Source organism: Marmota flaviventris, chromosome 17 (assembly GCF_047511675.1).
Source record: "Marmota flaviventris isolate mMarFla1 chromosome 17, mMarFla1.hap1, whole genome shotgun sequence".
Classification (NCBI taxonomy): Eukaryota; Metazoa; Chordata; class Mammalia; order Rodentia; family Sciuridae; genus Marmota; species Marmota flaviventris.
The window spans coordinates 40,569,401-40,590,289 of NC_092514.1; the positions used below are offsets into that span (position 1 = coordinate 40,569,401).

At 45.3% G+C, this 20,889-nt stretch overlaps 1 protein-coding gene across 4 annotated transcripts in view; it reads left to right on the top strand.

Annotated features, from left to right (window-relative positions):
• Window positions 1-20,889, top strand: part of Hnf1b (HNF1 homeobox B) — a 51,395-nt gene that overhangs the window by 19,321 nt on the left and 11,185 nt on the right. For 3 of the 4 annotated variants that reach the window (XM_071603930.1, XM_027950266.2, XM_027950268.3), the window contains exons 5-7: window positions 11,182-11,342; window positions 16,394-16,526; window positions 20,214-20,408. In XM_071603930.1, coding sequence (XP_071460031.1) covers window positions 11,182-11,342; window positions 16,394-16,526; window positions 20,214-20,408 — 489 coding nt within the window. The remainder of the gene's footprint in view (window positions 1-11,181; window positions 11,343-16,393; window positions 16,527-20,213; window positions 20,409-20,889) is intronic. The other variant, XM_027950269.3, reaches the window with a different exon arrangement.

Consider the following 20,889-nt stretch of genomic DNA (forward strand, 5'->3'; position numbering starts at 1 on the left):
GGGTCATGAATTGGCATTGGGGGTGAGGGCTCACAAACATGGAGCAGGAGGTCAGGTTCATAAGATGACCATGAATTTCCTATACCTAATAGGGAATTTTCCTCTGTGAATGGATGGAGGTGTGAGTACCCCACTTATGTGTATTGCTTGTTAGTAATTAGCCCTGGGAACCTGCCAATTAGAGGGGGTGTGGTTCTTTCCTGGTGGAGGCCACCTCTGAAGAGCTTAGTGCTCTTTGTTCTTAGAAGGGAAGTTCCCTCAAACTTCAGGCAAAGGAGCTGTAAGAAGAGGAGGTGAATATAGACCTGCAATGAGCCCAGGAAACCTCAGAAGCTCCTGAGGGCTCATGTTCTGGAAGCCACTTGCTTCACCCTGTAGCATGCTTTGCCTTACCCTCTGCACTGACTCAGCAGCCTCAGCAATAGCACACTTGTGTGACTTCAGCCACCAAGCAGTCAATCAGCAAGGGAGGCCGCCACCTTTCTAACACTTTTGGGAGATCAAGAGCTGAGTCCTCTCAGGAGTCATACTCTGCATGTTGGGGGAACACAATGGACATGGTCTTTAGCATTTAGTGACCCGGGATGTCTGTATGACCTGGGATGAGCTGCTCACAGGTTGCCTCTTTCAAGATCAGACTGAGCATGTGCATCCAGGAAGCCAGGAGTAGCATTCAAAATAGACTTGGCTTGAATTGTGCTTCTGCCGTTATCTGACAGTGTCATCTTGAACAAGTTCTTTAGCATTTTTGCGCCTCAGTTTCTTTGTCTAGGAAATAGGAATCATGACACCTATCTTCTAAGGGCTGTTGTAAGGCTTAAATATGATAAAACACACCTAGAGCCAAGCACAGTGCCTGACAAGGAAGGTTGGATGCCCTTGGTGAGCAGTAAGGCTGACTCAGGAACCTTTGGGGTGTTGAGAGCAGGGAGGGGCTGTGGATAGCACTGGGTTCTTGGCAAGAATGTGGTTTTGCAGTTTCACTCTGGAAGGATTTTCCTTCCCATGTACTTTGTCATTTGAGATATCAGAAACCATGAAAACCAAGTATTGTCAAGATCTGTGATTCTCAAGTCTCTCCCAGACCACATAAAGGTCATCCAGGGAACTCTTAAAAGTTCCACCCGCCTACTTTAGGATCAGAATTGGTTGTTTCAGCATAGGAAGTTGCAACAAATGTCTTGAGAGTTGGATGCACAGCCAGGATTACTAGTCTAGAGAGAGCAGGAAAGTTCTGGAAGGAGTTGACAATAACCCTCATAGTGCCTTGCTCAAGTGGGAGAGGAGAGGCAGCTGGAATCAAAAGCCCTGAATGAGGATTCAGGAGACCAGAGCCACTAATGAGCAGGGGTGACCTTGGGCAAATCCTATGACTTCTTGAGGATTCTGGCAAATGAAGGTGTTGCATGAGGACCTTTCTTCTCTGATGGGTTATTTTGGAGATTGTGTGTAGCTTCTAGACTTGGGGCCCACAGCTCTGATGCATGAAGTGCAGAGGGAGGTTTGCCATTGTGGTACTTTAGAATTGAGCTCATCATCTGCCTCCCTCCTCCTTCTCTCCCTCACTCTCTCATTCTGTCCCCAGTTCAGGAACTGTGTGCTGTTAGAAGCCTTCCACCTTTATTAGGGATCATTAGAGCTTTACAAGCACCAGCATATCGGGTGGGGCCAGTCACAATAAACAGATTTATACTGGGTATAAATGAGACATCTATAACTGCTGGAGGTTAACACTTTCAAGGCCCCTGAGTGGCAGCCTGCGTGCCCATGCTTTTTGGCCCTGTCTACCACAAGGTCAACATCTGCTGAACTGGGTTGATAGTGAAATCCGAGCAAGTCCTTGTTCAGCAAGGGTGGAAGCCCTCTAAACAACATCTCCTTTTTATGTGACATCAGTTTACACACTGGACACCAAGTTAGTGCTTCATTTATCTCTAGGTGTTTTATAGATGGAAATAGAAATGAACAGCCCATCCTCTTTGCTGTCTAGAATCCTACTGCCAGGTGAATTATAGGGTTTGCATCCCTACCTGCCAAAGAAAACCAAAAACAAATAAGCCTTATTCTTACCGTGAAGAAGGCCCCTGGAGTTTGTAAACACCTACCTCACTGTGTGCTTTCTGGGTGGGAGAATTGTGGGTTATACTGACATCAAAGCCAAAGCTGGATTTCTTCAGCCAGGCCTGGCACATAGCAGATGCTCCACATATTTGTGGAATGAAGATATCTGTCAGAGAGCTTTCTGTCCAAAAGCATGATGCATAAATGCTCTATTTTGCAAGTTTAATCTCTTCCCTTTTCAAAAGACAACCAGCTGTCAACCAGCTTCACCCCTATTAACACTGTTTACCTAAAGTATACAGTTCACAAAATAATATCACCATTAATGCTACCAGGAAGTTTTCAAAGAATATAATATGACTTTCTCCCTAATGTTCCAGAAGCTTAATTTCCTCTAGTCTAGTTTGCTAGTTTAGTCAATCCATTTAGTTTCATTCTACTAGTTAGTTTAATGTTCTCCCAGTTAAGTTCCTTTTATAATCTGTTACCAGTAGCCCCAGGGCAAGAAGAGACTGAGAACTACTCTTTCTGAGTTTCCACTGAGTGGAAACCATCTGGAGAGACAGAAGCCAAAGTGCCTGGCTCTGGGCAGACATCAATTCTCTGACGGTGCTCCCTGAGCACTTGACTGGTGTTTCTGTTCTCCCAGCTGAAGGGAAACTAGTCATTATCCACCTTCCAAGGTCTTTGTACCCAACACCTGGTACTCCTTGGGGCTAGCATCCACAAGCCTGCTGGGTGATCAGTGGCTATCTGTCATGATGATGATGCTGATGATGCTGCTGATGGTGATGGTGATGAAGAGGCTGGGGTCTGGCCAGGCAAACCCACATAATGAGGCAGCTCTGACACTTGCCAGGCCTCAAAGGACCTTCTCTCTGGGTATCACCTCCCAGTAGGATATTGCTTCTGAATGGGTTGCAGTGGAAAATCTCTCTTTTCTAAGGCAATTTTATTAGCCCTTCAGTCACAATACAGATGTCTGTTTATAGGACCTTACTTTGTATGGACACCCAGTGGCTCAGTCTGCTGATAGCTTTATAGCCTTTCTCCCATTGCCCACTCCCACTAGGAGCATCACCATTCTCCTCAACAGCCAAGCCTAGGAGCCTTTGTTGCAGCCATATTATCCCTGCCTGCAAAGGCAGCCTCAGAAAAGACCAGACCCCAGGAGCCAGACTGCAGCAGGTCACTGTCTGTCCCCACAGTCTTTACACCTAACAACACCCATGGTTAAGCCTTCTTAATTTTGCCCCAGTTTTTTTTTTTTTTTTTTTTTTTTTTTTTTTGCAGAAAAAGGCATTTAAGTTACTCAGGTTGCCATAATAAATCCCCATTAGATGACTTGACTCCTTACTTCTGAAATCAACCTAATGGACCCCCAAAATGGGTTCTAACACAACACATCACACTCACCCTTGATGGACCTCTCTGGTGCCTTCAGACATGAAATCACTCAAAACTGACAGTACTATTTCTCCAATTTTGATTGTATTTTAATCTCTCCTTTCTTTCTCCCATTCTTCCTCCTCAAAAAAATATTTGCCTCTCCTAACCACAGAAAAACCAGGAGTTTGAGAGGACAGATGTATACCACTGTAGCTTCTCCACCACTCAACTCCTCCAAGCCAAGTTGAGGGAGGTGGGAGCCCTCCATCAGATTTGAAGCATAGGTCATTCATTCCTAATTTGTTCATTCAACACATATTTGAGGGCCTGGCACAGGCTGGCCAAGGTGCTAAGGAGAAAACAGACAAGGTCCTGCCCTCATGGGGCCTACATTCCCTTGAAGGGTGCAGCCAAGGAACAAATCTATAAAATCAGTTCAAACTATTAGTGGGTCATGATGGGTGGCTCCACTTATCTAAAACTGATGTGGGGCTTATGGGGAAGGGGGGAAAGTGTCAAGTTCAAAATAACAGACTTGCTGAGTGTCCCCTGAGAAAAGGCAGTGGAAATGACCTTGTCCTCTCTGAGCCTCAGCTATTCACTCTGCCAAGTGGGCATCTGTGACACATTGAGAAGCAGACAGTGGGAAATACTCACAAGGATGAAGACTGCTCAAATTCTCAAGGGCCTGGAGCAGCCATCTCCAGGCTGAAGTGATCATTGCAAGCTGCCTGATGTTTGCCTGCCAAATGCAGCAAGGACGAGGCGGGGCACCTCAGGTAGACCCAGTGGGAAGACACTCGAGGTTTCTGTTGTTCTTCTGCCTCCTCCCTGTGTGATGTTTTCAGGTGCACGGGGCACTTCTAGCTCCTGATCTCAGCCAAGATGTTTTTAGTGGAAGATTTTTTTTTTTCTTGGTTACATTTGCTTTGATTTTTTTTATAAGAAAACCAGTTTGTGGGCTTCCCTGAAGTGTCACTCAACTTTTTACTCCTTGAGTCAAGAATGTTTACCGTCCCCACGGGTCTGTCTGTGTTTCTTCTCTTATGAATTGGGCTCCTACCTAAGCCACCTTAGGATCTGGAATGGAAACTAGCCCAGTGTTTAAATTGCTTTCATCTCGCACCAGCTTTTTTTCCTCCTAGGCTCTCAGATTTTTAATCTCCTAAACTCTTTGCAAACATTAATCTTTTTCCTTAGAAGGAAATATTATTAAGAATTGGCAAAAAGTGCTATTACAAAGGAGGAAACCGAGGCAGCAATGCGAATTCATTTGAAAGCTTTCATTTCTAGGGTTCCTGGGTTTCAAGCCAGGGAATTTGTTCACATTCTTCTAGCCTCAGATGAGTGTCTCACAAGTTCACCAGACTGGATCATTTGTCTCTCTGCCGATGCCCTCAAGAGAAGCAACTCGTGCTTGGAGTAGGGGGAGGTTAGAGTTATCAGCACACAGTAAAAGGCCATCAAGACTAGCCTAACCCCTGCCCCCCCTTCTCTCCCCTACACAAAGTTGTGGTTTCGTGGGAAAGACAGCTGTCTGCACATAATTTATGGACATGGACATTTCCTTTTGGGAGAGTTTCTCCTTCACATGCTCTCTCCTGCCTGAGTTTAAATTCCCAGTTTCCAGACCCAATGGGGCTGGGCCACACTCTGCATGAGGTTAGGAACACAGGGGAAGAATGTGTGTGATAGAGCCCTGGCCAGTTGAGTAATGTTTACTCTGTTGGTGGCGGGGACGCTCACTTGTTGGCAGAGGTCCACCAGCCAGAGGAACATTCCTGCATTATCAGGGATGGGAGGTTGGCTTGAAATGTCAAGGGGGAAAGGCATCCCACCAGGTTCTGGGTGCAGCTGGCAGACTTCAATGAAGGGAACCCCCAGGCTTCAGTGCCAAGGACCACTTGAGGACAATCTGAGCCCCCACATTGCAGGAGAGTCCGTACTTCCTCCTCTCTTCTTATAAAAGAACAATTCTGGATGTGAGATCCTGGCTGATGTTGCTCTTTGATTAGCCTAACATTTTGTCTCTCAGCAGAATCCAGAGCTTCTTTGATATTATTCATCATTCTAGCATCTGAGGAGAGGAAATCTGTAGGCCCATTTTACAGATTGGCTGACCCAGAATCATCACATCTTTGAGAGAGAGAGAACTGATTTAAAGTGTCAAGAGGTGTCTTGTTGATCTCTGGAATTGTGGAATAAGGATTGCAACCATTTTTCCAAGATCTTAGAGAATCATATATCTAGGGCTCTATGAGCTACAGTTATAAACCCTGAAGTACAGGTTTCTATGGTTAATGACACCCTGAGCATCTGCTCCCTGGGGTCCTCCTGTAAGACAGTTGTGTCTGTCTTTGAATACATGTGCACAGTCGGTTCTATATAACCTAAAAATCACCATGCTTTGCTAAGGAAAACCACAGCACTGTTGGAAAAATAAAGTTTAAAGGCACAATTTTTGAAAACTTTATCAGTGACACATTTTAAAAAGATAAGAATCCAATAAAAACTTTAGCAGAGTTTTACACCTGATAGTTAAGAAGTACATAAATGCTATGCAGCCATAAATATGTACTTGAGCTTGAAAAACTCCTGATGTTTGCTTAAGGAAATGGGTGTCAGAGACAGAGGGATGTCTGAAATCAGAAGAACACTGTTACTCTTTTTGGGGGGAGAGGGGGTGCTAGGGATTGAACCCAGGGCCTTGTGCATGTAAGGCAAGCACTCTACCAACTGAGCTATATCCCTAGCCCCATGTTGTTACTCTTGATGGTCATGAATGTAGCTTGTGGCAACATTCATCTCAGAGTGACTGAGATGGCTCGCAGATGTTCAGGATGTATGTGTGCGTGTGTGTGTTTGCACACGCATGCACACAAAGGTGGATTTGGTTTAGTCCTACACGGCCCCATTCATCTGGATGCAAATTTCTGAATTTACTTGGTGTTTTTTGAATGAATTTCACGTGACTCTCAAAGTATTCCCTAAAACAACAACGGATTGAAACAGATTCACACTTTTAATACAATTGCTACATTAGAACTGATCATATTTTCTCCTGCTAGAAGCGATGCCCCTTGTTCTGGGACCTGGGTTCTCAAAGCAAGCTGGGGTCTCATTCCTTCATTCAGTAGATAATCACAGCGCAGGTGCTGTGTGAGGCTGAGGATGAGGCAAGGAGTAAAAGCCATTCTCCTCCTTTAAGGAAAGGGGAATAAACACATCAGGGTTCAGGATAACACAGTCCTGGGGGACGAATCACCAGCACAAGTAAATACAAAGGATGGAGCAGACAATCACCAGGACCAATCAAGAAGGGCTTCCCAGAGAGCCGACAGTTAGTCCTCTCTAGGATGAGACGTGGAGAAGGGAAGAGCTTTTCAGGCAGAGCAAAGAGTGTAAGCAAAGCACAGAGGCAGGGCAGGCAGGGCTATTTGAAGCGGGGCCGGTGATCTCTCTTGGCTGTATGGGATGTGGCAAGAGATGATGCACATAAGACAAGTTGTGAAGTCCCGATTTCACCCGTTTTAGATTTCTAAGCAGAGCAGCGACTTGGTATGGTTTTGTTTTAGAAAGAAATCCCAGGCCATAGTGGGGTGAAGGACATCCTAGAGATGTGTACTGGCCCAGGAGGGCAATGCAGGGAAAGCTGGCTCTTTGGAACCATAGGCTTGGTCTGTGCTTTTGACACTTCTGATCAGTCATATTGGATAGAAACTGGACAATCTGGGTCTGTCCCCTATGCTATTAGGAATTTAGCAACCACCCAACCCCCATGGAGCTGAGGCTGAGGGGAAAGTGGATGACCTCAGCAGTGCCTCAGGAAAGTCTCTCTACTCCACCCAGGATGCCTTTTCATTCTGGACACACTTGCTGTGGTTCACTGGGGACATGGTCAATTAGAGGCTTGAGTGAGGGAATGAAGGGTGTAGGCCACCCTCTGGCATGGTCATTTTTCCTTCGGGTGCTCTGTGGCTGATTACCTGGCATTTTTGGCAAGTCAAGGCTGGTCCAGAGCCCTGTCATATCTTCAATTTCAGAGCTTGCCGTGGTGAAGGGAAGAGGCATTCCCCTTCTTAGCAACGTGCCTGCATGACAGGCACTCAGTAAGCTTTTGTGATCCCAGCATTCCAAAAAGTGTCTTAAAGACAATCTGACAGTAGGAGGATCTGTTGTGTTTTCAGCAACAATTGTATGCCAAGTATGGCCTGGGTGCTTTCACATCCATTAATTCTGTCTTCTTCCCAGTTCATCTCATGGGTGCATGTTGTTGACAGTAATGAAACTGAAGCTCAGGAAGGCTAAATAACCTTCCCAAGGTCACATAGCTATTACATGATGGAGCCAGGATTTAAACCCAGGTCACCTGGCTCCACTGTGCACTCCACTTTTATTCTCATTTCAAGTGTTCTTCTGAATTTGTGAAACTTTACTTGGCTTCTCCTTCCTGTAATGAGCACCTATTTCCATTACGTCACCCTAAGAAAAAGATGGCTGGCTGGGTGCAGCCGCACTTTCAGAGTCCAGTGAGGGTCCAAATCCCTGTAAGAGGAGCATCAGTAGAAAAGGATGCAGGTAGATCTGGAGTTGAGGAGCAGCCCCTCTACTGCCCCCACCACGTATCTCCCACCATACTGCAGTGACAGTGGCCCCCTTCCTGCAGTGGGCATTCCCTTGGCTTGTAGGTGAGGAAGCTGGAGCTTACCCACAGAACAAGTGGCAAAGCTGTGATCCACACAGGGATCCCCCTAACTCCCAGCCAAGACTCTATCCCTGAGCCAGAAATTTTCAAATGAAGGTTCAGAGGCACATCAGTCTCCCAGAGCCGCTCCCAGGTTGTGTAGCTTGTGTAACAAAATTCCACTGGGGAAGAAAAAGTATGTAGACTGAAGCAGCCTTGGCCGAGCTGCCTGGACTCTTAACAAATGGCTCTGGACTCTCTCCTGCCATGCTCCCTTCTAAAGAAGGCTTTTGTTTCCTCTAGATATCCTTGGTTAATTATTTTTAAATAAATAATTGTGTAGATGGTGGCAGGGGAGAAGCCTCACTCTGACCCATATTTGATCATGAGAGGACTGACCATTTTCCTTCAGCCAAATTAAATAGGCTAAATCCAGAGACTGTTTGACTTGAGACCAAATCGATGACGGGGACAGGCTGGGAGGTGAACGCACACCTGACTCCCAGCGTTATCACCATTCTCTCGGAAGCAGAGCATCTTGGGGAGGTAAATAGCTGGTCAGGGAGTCAGGAGAGAAACACAGTGAATTCCAGTTCCTCTGAGAGAAAAGAACAACAGGGCAGAGGCCAGGCCTCCTCCCAAGTTGCTTCCAGGGCAGGACATCAGTGGTTCTGCCTAAGCACGATCCGTGGGGGAGACAGTTGCATTCACTATTTAGAATCTGCCCCCATGTTGTCTAGAATTCTAGATTCTTAGGACAAATGTCAGGTCTATCCATTCTCTCCCCCCAGCATCCCTACCCCCAGTTGCCATGAATTGGAGATTAAGCTAGGAGCTGTAGAAATGTTATCTCTAATCCCAAAATATCCCTGTTCGTGGGGGTGGGGGGTGTTGTGGCTCAGTGGTAGAGCACTTGCCTAGCCTATGAGAGGCACTGGGTTCGATTCTCAGAACCACATGTAAAATAAAGAAAGAAAACAAAAGTCCATCAACATCTAAAAAATTTTATTTTAATAGTTCTGTTAAGGCAGTATTCTCTTCATTTTAGGAAAGGAAGCTAAGACACGGAGAGGGAAAGCAATGTTCCTATGATCACACACATGTGTGATTAAGAGCAAAGGCAAGATTTGAACCTGAGTTGGTCTAGTTCCAGAACCTACAGTCTTCCCACTGACCCTTCTTGCCAGAAAATCTGTCTTTTTATGGATTGGAAATCTTCAGTGTTCACGAGGTTCACATTTCTTTCTTTTTCTATCTATGACTCTTTGAACTGTTGGCAAATCCTGCTGGTAACTGGGTGGCCAGTGTAAGTGGAGAAAAAGGACCCAATTTAATCCAATGGGATGGAGTCGAAGGTGGTGAGTCCTTAGAGGACTGCAGACAGGTACAGAAGAAGACAGACAGGACTGGGCCGGGTCTGTTGATGTGGAGAGATAGAGGTCTTTCCTCTTTTAACTTCAGGGCTCCTGTTCTTAGGGGGGTAAAAAAGTGTAGTGCCCTGGACCAGAAGCCATTCCAGTGCCAAACTCACCCCCATAGCAGCCTTTGAATTGAAGGATGAGGGGGGAAAAAAACAATAGGAAAAGCCTGCAGAGCAAAGCATCAAGCCACTTCCTAGTCAAACAAGTTGCTCTAGAAGGTTAGAACCTGCTTTAGCATTTGTTTATGTTTTTTTGCCCTAGTCCTCTTAAACTCTAGGTCAAAATAGCCTTGGGTCATATCCTTAGGAGGATCCAGGGAAAACTGGCTTGAGTCTCTTCTTAAGTTTTAGATCAAGGCTACTGGCTATGACAGTTTGCCAGAGGGGACTCAGTAGCCTCCCCTGGAAGGTGGGACTCTGCTTGGGGCAGAAGGCAGGGCAGGGTCAACAGCCACAGAATTTGTATACAGGGATGGTTCATCTTGGAACACTGGGCAAGGAAAAGGATGGCCTAAGAGTCGGCCCGCTTCTTCAAATGATTCCAAGCCTAAAGCATTTGGTCTCCCTCCCTTGCAAGACAGGACCCCGCCTCCCAAACCTTTTCGTCAAATCGAAAGCAAAATACAAAGTACATTGTCTAGGAGGGAGACATTGGAGGAGAGATGCCCTCAAGGACCCCCCAACCTTGTCCTTGGCTATTTTATGGAGACTTCAAGCAGGACTTTCTTCTGCAAACTGGCCCTGGGTTCTTTGTTCTTCAGCTTCCTTCAGTTGCCTGGTCTCTGTCCAGCACTTGCCCTTTCCTGAGAGCAGACCTCCTTTTTGATTCCTAAGGAGGGTCAGAGCAGTGAGGGTTAGATACGCTTGACTCTCCCGTGGTTTCCTAAGCGTTCACCTCCTGCCCATGTGTGTTGCCTGCCTCACCTCTGCAGACACACCTTTCCCTGGGCCCTGGAAGTCAGACAAAGGGGACCCATCAAAGGAATGTGGGATCCAGGGCCAAAGATGACTAATTATAACCCCATCCATTCCCTGCTCTTCCTGTGTCCCCTGGTCTCTAGGTCTCAGCCAAAAAGTGGTAGACAGAGACCAATGCCTGAGCTGTGGCTCCTATAGAGGTCACTGGACAAGTGCCTCTTCTTTGCCAAATGGTCTACTCATACTTTGCAATTCCATATAGCCAAAAGACACCAGGAAAGCATTTCTAGAAGGTATATTGAAGAATAGAAGAAATATTCCAGCCAGGATGAGAAGGCTGATCTCAGCCTCCAAATCCAAACAAAACAAAAAAACTATGCTAAAGCAATAACAAGCAGGATTCATTCTTTGATTCAGTCTTTGATTCATTCAGCAGAAGTTTACAGATGGCTACCAAGTAGCAAGACTCTGGGTATACATCCTATTCTCATGGAGCTTACATTCTAGAATTAAAGTAGAGGCATGCTATTCTTGTTCCAAAGACAACTGGTAGATGTGTGTGTGTGTGTGTGTGTGTGTGTGTGTGTGTGTGTACAGGAGAGGAAAAGGCATCTTGTCATCCACCCCTGAAAACAAGGGGAGCTGAGTCAGTATTCTAGGGCCCCTGGTGACACTAATGTTCCCTATTGGGTCTGTTGTTGTTTTGCAGGAGTACGCTACAGCCAGCAGGGAAGCAATGAGGTCACTTCCTCTTCAACAATCAGTCACCATGGCAACAGTGCCATGGTGACCAGCCAGTCAGTTTTACAGCAAGTCTCCCCAGCCAGCCTGGACCCCGGCCACAATCTCCTCTCACCTGATGGTAAAATGGTGAGTACACCTGGGCTATTGTAGCTCTGGAGCTGATAAGATAAGAGGCAAAACAAACACAACTTCTCACAAGGCCTGCCTCAAACAATGAACCATTGTAACCCCACAGGGGAAAATGGGGGCTGTCCAGAGCTGGAACGGAAAGGTAGAGCTGGTGACCTAGCCTTTGGCGGGTAGAAGAGGTGTTCGGTTTGAACCTAGCCAATAAATCTGACAGAGCTCTGCTCTCATTTTATTGATTGAATGCCTCATAAAGGAGCAAGCCGGGTGGGACGCTGTTTGTTTTGGGGCTGCCAATGACATTTGTGTTGATAAAATGTTCATTCATCCCTCCCCTCCAAGGCCTCCAAAGCCAGTGTTTTAACCCAGAAAGCACCTCACTTTGAAACAAGCCCTCTCTTTAGCAACCTCCTTGGTACTGGTGAGAAGAATCATTGGCAAATCAGGATTTAGTGAATAGCAGGAGATGGAAGAAGTTTCTGGAACTGAGATTCTGAAGGACACGCATGTCGTGTCCATGAAGATGGAAGCACAAAATGGCAGGTGGGGTGGGGCGGTCACTTGGAGCAAGAAAGGCGGACTTTGAAGTTACAATTACCTGCATTTAGTTCCAGCACTTAATAGTGGCGTAGCCTTGGGCAGGTTAACTGAATTATACCTTCAGTCTCTTTTCCTCATCTATAAAATGGGGGCGATAGCAATAGGGTTGTTGTGGGGAGCATAACAACACGTGCAATATTTAGCAACAGCATTCAACACAGTCTAGATTTAATAAGTGGCAGTGTTTCTGTTATGTTAAGGTTGATGTTATTCTCATTAAATGAAATTTTCTATAACTAGACCCAGAGCCCCACACCCAGATGTAAGTTCAGCCAGCCTACTTGATAAAGGAATGGATAATTTGAATTTTTCAAGGTTCTAATCCTGTGGCAACACAGGGCAGGGGAGAGCAACTTGTGAGACAACAGAGGTATTTCGACACTAGTGAGAGTAGGAAGTGGAAAACTCTATTCTTTGGGTCATGCTCTGTGTTTCGGGGAGGGAGGAGCTGCAGGTTCCTGACTTCCCCGGGGGAGGTGGAGCTGCACACATTCCCGCAAGGCATCTGACCTGGAGGCCAGTGGGGGCCTGAATGGGGAGAGGGCAACAGGGAGCAGATGCCATTTTAGACCTTGACGTGGGTGCTGTGTAGGCAACACAGGAATAGTGAGTCACAGGTGACCAAGTCCCAGCTCCCTGGAGGAAAAACAAAGTGTAGTTTCTGGGGGAGAGCTGGCCCAGCCAACTCCAGTTTCAAGGGACCTGAGCTGGTCTCCCTGGTGAAGGGCAGTGGGGAGGGGATGGGATCCTTGCAAACCAAAAAAGGAAAGGACACCCAAGTGGGAGACATTTTGCAGCTCTCTTGCCCTTCCCCCATCCCTTAAGAAAGATCCTTCTTCCTGAAGAACAATTCGTGTTGGCCACCTCATGAGAGACACGGGAAAGTCTTTATGATTTCTCAAGAGTCACGTCAAGACCCAAACAAATTAGAGTTAAGCATTACCCAGGCTTCCCTAGAAAAAGGAAGAGGTCTTCACTTTTCAGTGGATAAACTCTTTCCAAGGCCCAGGCTGGGGATGCAGTTCTGGGGTATAGCGCTTGCTTGGTGGTGAGAAGCCTGGGGCTCCATCAATCCCCAGCACCACCAAAAGAAAAAAAAAAAAAAAAGCAAGTCTTGGCTCTTACAGCTTAAAAGTCCTTGGGGTTTCCCTTGGAGCTCTCCCACTCTCCACTCTTCCTTCTAAGAGTCCAGCTGCCTCGCCCAGGTCCAGGCTGCTCCAAATGCAGCCTGCAGACACTTTTTCTTCCCTTTCTGTTCCATGGTGCCCCACTGGGCAGTGTATTATTGGATTGATGATTGACTAAGATAGCGCTCCACACTGTTAGCAAACATCTGGAAGCTTGTTGGCAGGGACCAGATTTTCCCCTGTCTCCAGCACTCTGGCTCTTATGCTATGTCACTATCACTGGACACCCCAAATCAAGAGCCTGTTCCCTGTTAATATATAACAAGTCCATCACAGATCTTGGCCCACCAAAGCAAGAGTAGAATATGGTTTAAAAGGAACACAGGTAAGGGGACCCACATGTCCAAGTCTTGTCTCTCATGTACCAGCAGAAGGGTGGAAAAGTGCTTAACCTCAGTTTCTTCATCTGTTAAATGTGGGATAAAAGGGCCTACATCATAGGGTTGGTGCAAAGATTGCTTACAGCTCTGTTCTAGGAATGACAGTTTCTGTGTGCTAACTTTCAATAGGACACGCCTTTCAAATCTGCCCCCAGGGATCGGTTTTAGAAATAATGTGATCTATTTGACTTTCTTTTGCATTGTTGGCCCCCCACACCTTCTTACCAAAATGATATGCACTGACAAAAAGCTGGCCAGGTTTAGGGTTGAAATCTGTGTGTGTTGAACTTGAAAGTATCCAGTGTATGTTTTTTTTTTTTTTAAGTTTACTTTCACAGTATCAAGGCAATATGGCCCAAGGTTGAAAAGGTCAGGCCCGAGAGGCAGATTATCTACTTTCAACCCCATTCTACCCACTTGGGCACATTTCTTAACTTCTCTAAACCTCAATTCCTTGTCTACAAAATAGGGGTAATAATACCACCCACATAGGTGGTAGGCATGTGAAGAAATTGGCTCAGGGAAAGGACTGTCATTGGCAGCATTATATAACTCAGCTCTCCAAATTGTCATGTTAGGGTCACCATGATATCCTTGGCAGTTCTCTGGCTTCTCTCAGTCTTTGAGCAAATGAAAAGTAGTAGTCACCTTTTAGAGTAAGAAGAAGTAACTTGTCCAAGGTTACCCAAACAATAGTGAGTGGAAAGGATTCAAACTCCAGCAAAACTAGGTTTGAATTCTGGCTTCCTCTCTTACTTATCAGGTGACATAGAATTAGTCTCAACTCTTCTGGGGATCTGTTTCTTGATCTGTAAGGCAGGAACAATAATAATAATAATGCCTGGGTCACTATCTATTGAGAACAACAAGTGAAAGCAATTAACAAGCTCTAAAGCTATACATATTTAAATTGTTTTTAATCATTGGCATCCACTCATCTGTTGCACCATCTAAACCAAATGTTGAAATAGCAGTAAGATGACTGTCACTTCATTGACTTTCTCCAATGGACTATATTACCCAAGAGATTGAGTCTAAGAGCAGGTTACCAATTTTTTTTTTTTTTTTTTATGACTCTGACATTTTGAAAACAAGTCCAGCAAACAGGCTGGTTCTCTCCTGTTTGATGTGGTTGGAATTCCTTCTTGGTCATGTGACTTCTAACTCATTTCTGGATGCTCATTTTAAAAACACAAACAAACCTGTTTGGGTTTTTTCATTCTTTTTTAAAATTAACCTTGGAAACTATGGATTTGACCAGAAGGGCAGGGCCAGAGATAGCGTCTTACCCGAGCACTGATTTGAGACCCATAATCTGAAGAGCTCTGGGTAGAAAAAGAAGGAAGAAGGGAAGCTAAATTGCTCAGACACATGATGTATCCTAACCCTAAAGCATCTCCCAGGGTTCCTGATGCTCTTCACAACATCTGAGCTTGTTCAGAATGAGGGGAAACAGTCCTTTCCTAATAACAAATTTAGAAATTATTTTAAAACTATAAATAGCAAACTATCGTGAAAAAAGTGTGTGTGTTAAACTGATAACTCCATTCTAATTATAATTAATGGGAACATTAAAAACATATCTGATAACATCAGGATCAAAACAAGCACACCTATTACAGTTGTTTTTGATTAATACTTTTCAGGAAGTTCTAACCGACAGACATGTAGACGCGTTTGTTCTAGCAAGCAAGAGCCTCTGTTAACATTTTTTATTGCTTTTTTCTTTTTGTTGTTGTTGTTGTTGTTTTACTTGTAGATGAAACAATGCCTTTCTTTCTTTCTTTTTTTACTTATTTATTTATTTTTATATGGTGCTGAGGATTGAACCCAGTGCCTCACAGATGCTAGGCAAATGCTCTACCACTAGAGCTACAACCCCAGCCCTCTCTGTTAACATTTTGTGCTTGTGATGCAATTATACACTTGGAAAAAAAATATATGAGGGAAAAATATTGGTAGGAACAAGTAAAAGGATTCAATTAAGTGGCTGAGATTAAAGTAAACACCCAAGAATCAGAGTAGATTTTCCTTACTAATCTGTCATCAGAATATAATGGAGAAACAAAATGGGGAGCTTGCTTAGTAGCTTGTCATTACAATATTAGCCGCTTGACAGGAGGGAAGGAAGAAAGGAAGGAAGAAAAAAATGTATAGTGAAGAGTTGGGAGGAGAAAAAAAACCCAGAATTATCCAATAATGTTTTAGCTCCCCCAATCCTTAGTAACAATTATGGGGGGAGGGGGAGGGGTGCCCCACATAACAGATAAGAACTTGGGCTTTAGGGTCAGACAGACCTGGGCTTGAATAAAAGGGGTGCTGTTTACTAGTTAGAGAATCTTAAGCAAAATAAATATCTACTCTGAATCTCGATTTTTCATCCATGAAATGGGAAGGACAGAAGTATCCTCCTGGGATTGTAGTGGGGTCTGTGAGTTAACCCATGAGCAGGACTCAGGGACAGTTTCCCTGTGCTCCTGCCTGGTTCCTAAATACTCTCTCCAGGAAACCCCAGGGCATTTCTTGAGCTATGTTTTTCATAGTTGTGTCTCTACACCCATAATGTAGAAGGCAGAAGGCAGAACAGAGGGTGCATACAAAATGACCTGGGGACACATAAGCAGGATTTCTGAAGCAAAGGTAACGTGCAAAGACGATCAACAAATGCAAGCCCCACTAGGGCAGCAGCCTTGCCGGTTTTACTTGCTGCCCTATTCTCAGCCCCTAGAGTATTTGTCCCACAGTAGGTGCTTCATACTCATTGAGTGAATGGATGAATTAGCGAGTTAGCTGTGCCAAGGAATTGCTAAGTCCTGTCATTCTGGAAACTGCCCTCGGTATTTCCAGTTGCACTCATGTTACTCTTGTTTATCCTCTCCAGCAGATAGCAGTCTCAGGAGGAGGTTTGCCCCCCGTCAGCACCTTGACGAACATCCACAGCCTGTCCCACCACAATCCCCAGCAATCTCAAAACCTCATCATGACCCCCCTGTCCGGAGTCATGGCCATTGCACAAAGTAAGTTCTCTTCTTGGTCAGAACACTTGGGGCCAGGGAGAAGAAAAATGGGAAGCAAATCAACATGATTTTTAAAAAGGACCATAGTCACTCCGCTTTGTATCTAACTTCTTTAGTTCCTTTTCTCTCTCCTTAACAATATTCATATTGTTTAGTTCAAAGTGAGAGGAAAATTTTGGAATGGATTTGAATCCTGATCACTAGCTGGACGGCACAGGTCAAATCATTGCACTTTATGAGGTTCAATTTCCTCATCTATAAAGTGAGTTGTTGAAGCCATCAAATGGCAGTGAATGCAGACATGCTTGTAAATCTATAAAGCATAAATATGTATAATGTCACAGCTTATGTATGTGGCATATTTTTCAGGCAGTTCTTTGTGTTGGTGAGGATGGAGCAAGACATGTTGGGTTTCCTTCTGAATAGGAAATTTTATGTGGAGCCAAGACCTCTTTATAACTAAAGGTGAAAATACATGGGGAGGATCCAGAGGGACACTGTCACAGTGTGTCTGAGCTTTGGAAACTTTAAGGAGAAATAGGTAATTTAGGCACATGCCTAAAGACAGAGAAATGTACCAGTTCCTTTCAGCACCAGGAGGCTCCCGTTCCAATACAGGCTGCTTCCCATCACAGACCGGCCATTCCAGCCCATAGGAAGCCAGAAGCAGGCTGTGGCTGTGGATATCTCTGAAGAGTTTTCATGTTGACAAGTGTTCTGTGTATTCGTAGACTCACTGGGACAACTCAGGGCAAGTCACTGATTCTCAAAACCACCATGGTGACCCTCAGAAGTATTCTGAGATGACTCAGGAGAGATCTAAGGGTGACACATTGGTCATCTTTTACTTCACTCTGTATTGCCCTGTGTCCTCTTGGCCATTCTTGTGTCTATTGTCCGTGTGAACCACCTCTTTGTTTGCTTCCTGAATTTTTCTTTCCTTCCCTCATCTCTCCCTAAACTGGCTCTCAGATTTTAGGATCACTCGGAACTGGGATCACTTCCTAAGGGAATGACTTACGTGTCATTTGAGGGCAGAACAGGGCTGGGCCCACTGGAGGCACATAGATTTATTGACTGAGTTTGACTGCTGGGAAATTAACACATTCTGCATTGATTTATGCAGAAGGAGAATGGGAATGGAGAAGCCTTTAGAAAACTTGCAAACTAAAAAATTATTTAAAATTTACTCTCTTTTCACAAACCCTCTGGTATGTGTGTGGACAATGATAACCTAATTAATAGCAGGGTTTGGATTGAGAATGAGATAGGATACCTGAAACCAGCTTGCTTGCCCTCTAAAAGATTAAACTAAAAAAAACCCATGGGTAAGATAGGCACTTCCATACTTCTATAACCAAAATAATACACCAGTGTTCCACTTGCCTTCCTTCTTCCCATGTCAGGCTTTGGCTGACATACACAGTTGTATATATTATTTTGGGTACAATCTGAACTAAAGTTTTCTATAGAGCCATTGCATATTTTTCAATTTTGTTCTTCTAAATCTCCTCTGCCATACTTCTCTGTCTTCCCACAGTGGCCTCTGATAGCAGGTGGGCAGCACTGGAAGGTACATTAGATGGGTGGGTGTGCATGTGTACTTGGGGCACTCAGTGTGAAGAATGGCGAGGATCAGCTGCAGACTTCTGCAGAGACACAATGGTCCCACCCCAAGGAGTATCAGATGAAGAGCCAGTTGCAGAAATTCTCATTGAGCCAAGACTCAAATGTTGTTGCGTACGGAGGCTGTGTCTGGGGATAAGAGGACTCAGGATACAGGATCTGTCCATGCCAACTCCTCATTCTCTATTCGTTCACTGGACTGCTTCCAGCAGAAGCTGCTTAAGCAGGAATCTGTGCCCAGAAAATGGATGAAAATATCAAGAGTCACACTGCAGGAACTAGAATGACATCAGAGGCTCTCCATCCTGGAACTAAGGCACATCAGGATCGCAGACTCTGTGGAAAATAAGATTCCTAGGCCCCACCTCTGAAGGTTCTGAGTCATTAAGCTTGGGCAGGGCTCAGGAATGTATATTTCTTTTTTTTTCCCCGTTTTTTTTTTCCTTTTGCAGTTCTGGCGGGGGGGTGGGGGGCGCCTCACACATGCTAAGCAAGTGCTGTACCATTGACCTACTTCTCCAACTCCTGGAAGGTATATTTCTTAAAAGAGTGCCCCCAAAAGGCTCTGAAGCTCAGGAAAGTTTTAGAACTATGCCCTCAAATATCAACCATAGTAAACAGATGAATTTGCTTTTTCTGGCCAGAGATTTCCTCCCACAAGAGCAGTGACCATGGACTCCTGGAAAAATAGCCAATCTGTGGGGCTTCCTAGGAGACTGAGACCACAAGTAGGGGGTGGCATAGTGAAAAAAGATATCAGAGTTTCAGGTGATAGGCTGGCTTGGGGAGAAACCGACCCCTCCCCAGTCAATTGGAGATGGTGCTATTCTGATGATGATCAGAGGGTCCTACCCCCACCTCCACCCAGGAGAGTCAAGAGGAAGATTACTCCCCCTTCCTTTCTGTTCAGGGGTCTTAGCTTTTAGGTTTCTGATAACAATATCAGCTAAAGCTCTGTGAGTAAGCAATTGTTGAGGACTTTGTGCTATCTCCACGGAGGACTTTCCACAAGGCTACTTATGAAACCATCTCTGATTCAGGAAAGGCTCTCTAGGTGTCCTTCCTGAATCTAGATCTTCTTTCTGGATTTCTTTCTTCAATCCCATTCTTCCCCTTACTTCGATGAAAGCATGAACAAAGGAACTTTAATCCAAGAAAAAGGTTTGTGTGTCTTCTCTTGTCCCCACTCCAGCCCTGCCTCAGGTGTCTTCCCCAGAGTCCTGCCCAGGGAGTAAGCTACAGAGTGCATACCAGGGGACCTAGTCCTACTCCAGGTCCTAAAAGAGGTCTCAGGATATAGATACAATCCCAAGCCACAGAGGCCCTCATACCCCCAGAACAGAAAGATGGCAAGATCCACTGCCACTGTGAGGGCTGACCTTTGACTTACTACTTCCTCCTTCCCAAACCTGGAACTTTTGATACCACAAGCCCTGTGCAGACAGTTATGATATACTTATTTCATAGACCCACTGAGTTCCAGTGCTTTCCTCCGGCTCTGCTATAATCAAGAGAGTTGTCACTTGACTTCCCTCTGGGTCTTTGCATAGTCTGCTATATAGGGTCTTCAGACCTTTATTTTGTTTTGAATCAAAATGTGGGTCCCTACACACCACTGCCCTCTACTGGAAAGACAAATCTGGGCAATAATCCATGACCTAGAATGAACACCTATAACTCTGCCAAGGGCACCAAGACAAGCATTTTTTTCACAGTCCAGCGTGGGTGGGAGCAGGCAAGTAGAGTCAGCTTTCCCGGGTTTCTGGTAACCTCAAGGGAGCTGAGTTGGGGAGTTTCACAGGATTTTGGGAGTTTCTCCAGCTCCAGTCAGATTGTTTTCATGAATGTCTTCATACCACAACCCACTGTGGAATTTGAACAAGGAAAATCATCTCTCCAAGTCTCAGCTTCCTTGTCTACAAAGTCGCCTCCCATGCAGTCTCTTACCTAACAGGCTCATCCTGCATACATTGAGCAGGAGTTCTGTCAATGATGGTTGTCATGTGGTCACCTCTTCTCATCCCTGAAGCCATCTCTGACCTTTCTCTCTTGCCCCCACAGGCCTCAACACCTCCCAAGCACAGAGCGTCCCAGTCATCAACAGTGTGGCCAGCAGCCTGGCAGCCCTGCAGCCCGTCCAGTTCTCCCAGCAGCTGCACAGCCCTCACCAGCAGCCCCTCATGCAACAGAGCCCCGGCAGCCACATGGCCCAGCAACCTTTTATGGCTGCTGTGACTCAGCTGCAGAACTCACACAGTAAGGACACAAGAGTGATGGGGGAGGAGGCACCCCGATCACTTTCCTCTTTGGGTGGTGACTTTCTTGGAAGGTTATTGGCTTGGTCACTTTTCCTTACCCATAATCAATCAAAATGATTTATCAAGCACAACTCTTTGTCATGTCTTGCTCTTCCTTTTTTAGTCCTCTTACCTACCCACAAGATTCCCAGGGGCAGGTGTGTGAAGAACAGCTTAGGCCTCCATGTAAAGGGGAGTTGGAGATGGGATGTGGAACACACAGCACAATTTCTCATTCCAGTACCTGTGGGAAAGGTACCACTGATCAGCTGTGGCACTTTCCCAGGGAGGCTCAACTTAGGCTCTTCAATCCAAGATTCCAAGCAGCCATTACCAAATAATTCGAGGAAGCATATAATGTGTATCTTGTTTGTCTCTCTGAAATAAAAGAATCTTCTGGAGTCCCTACACTCTCAATTTATAGGTCCTAGATATTTCTA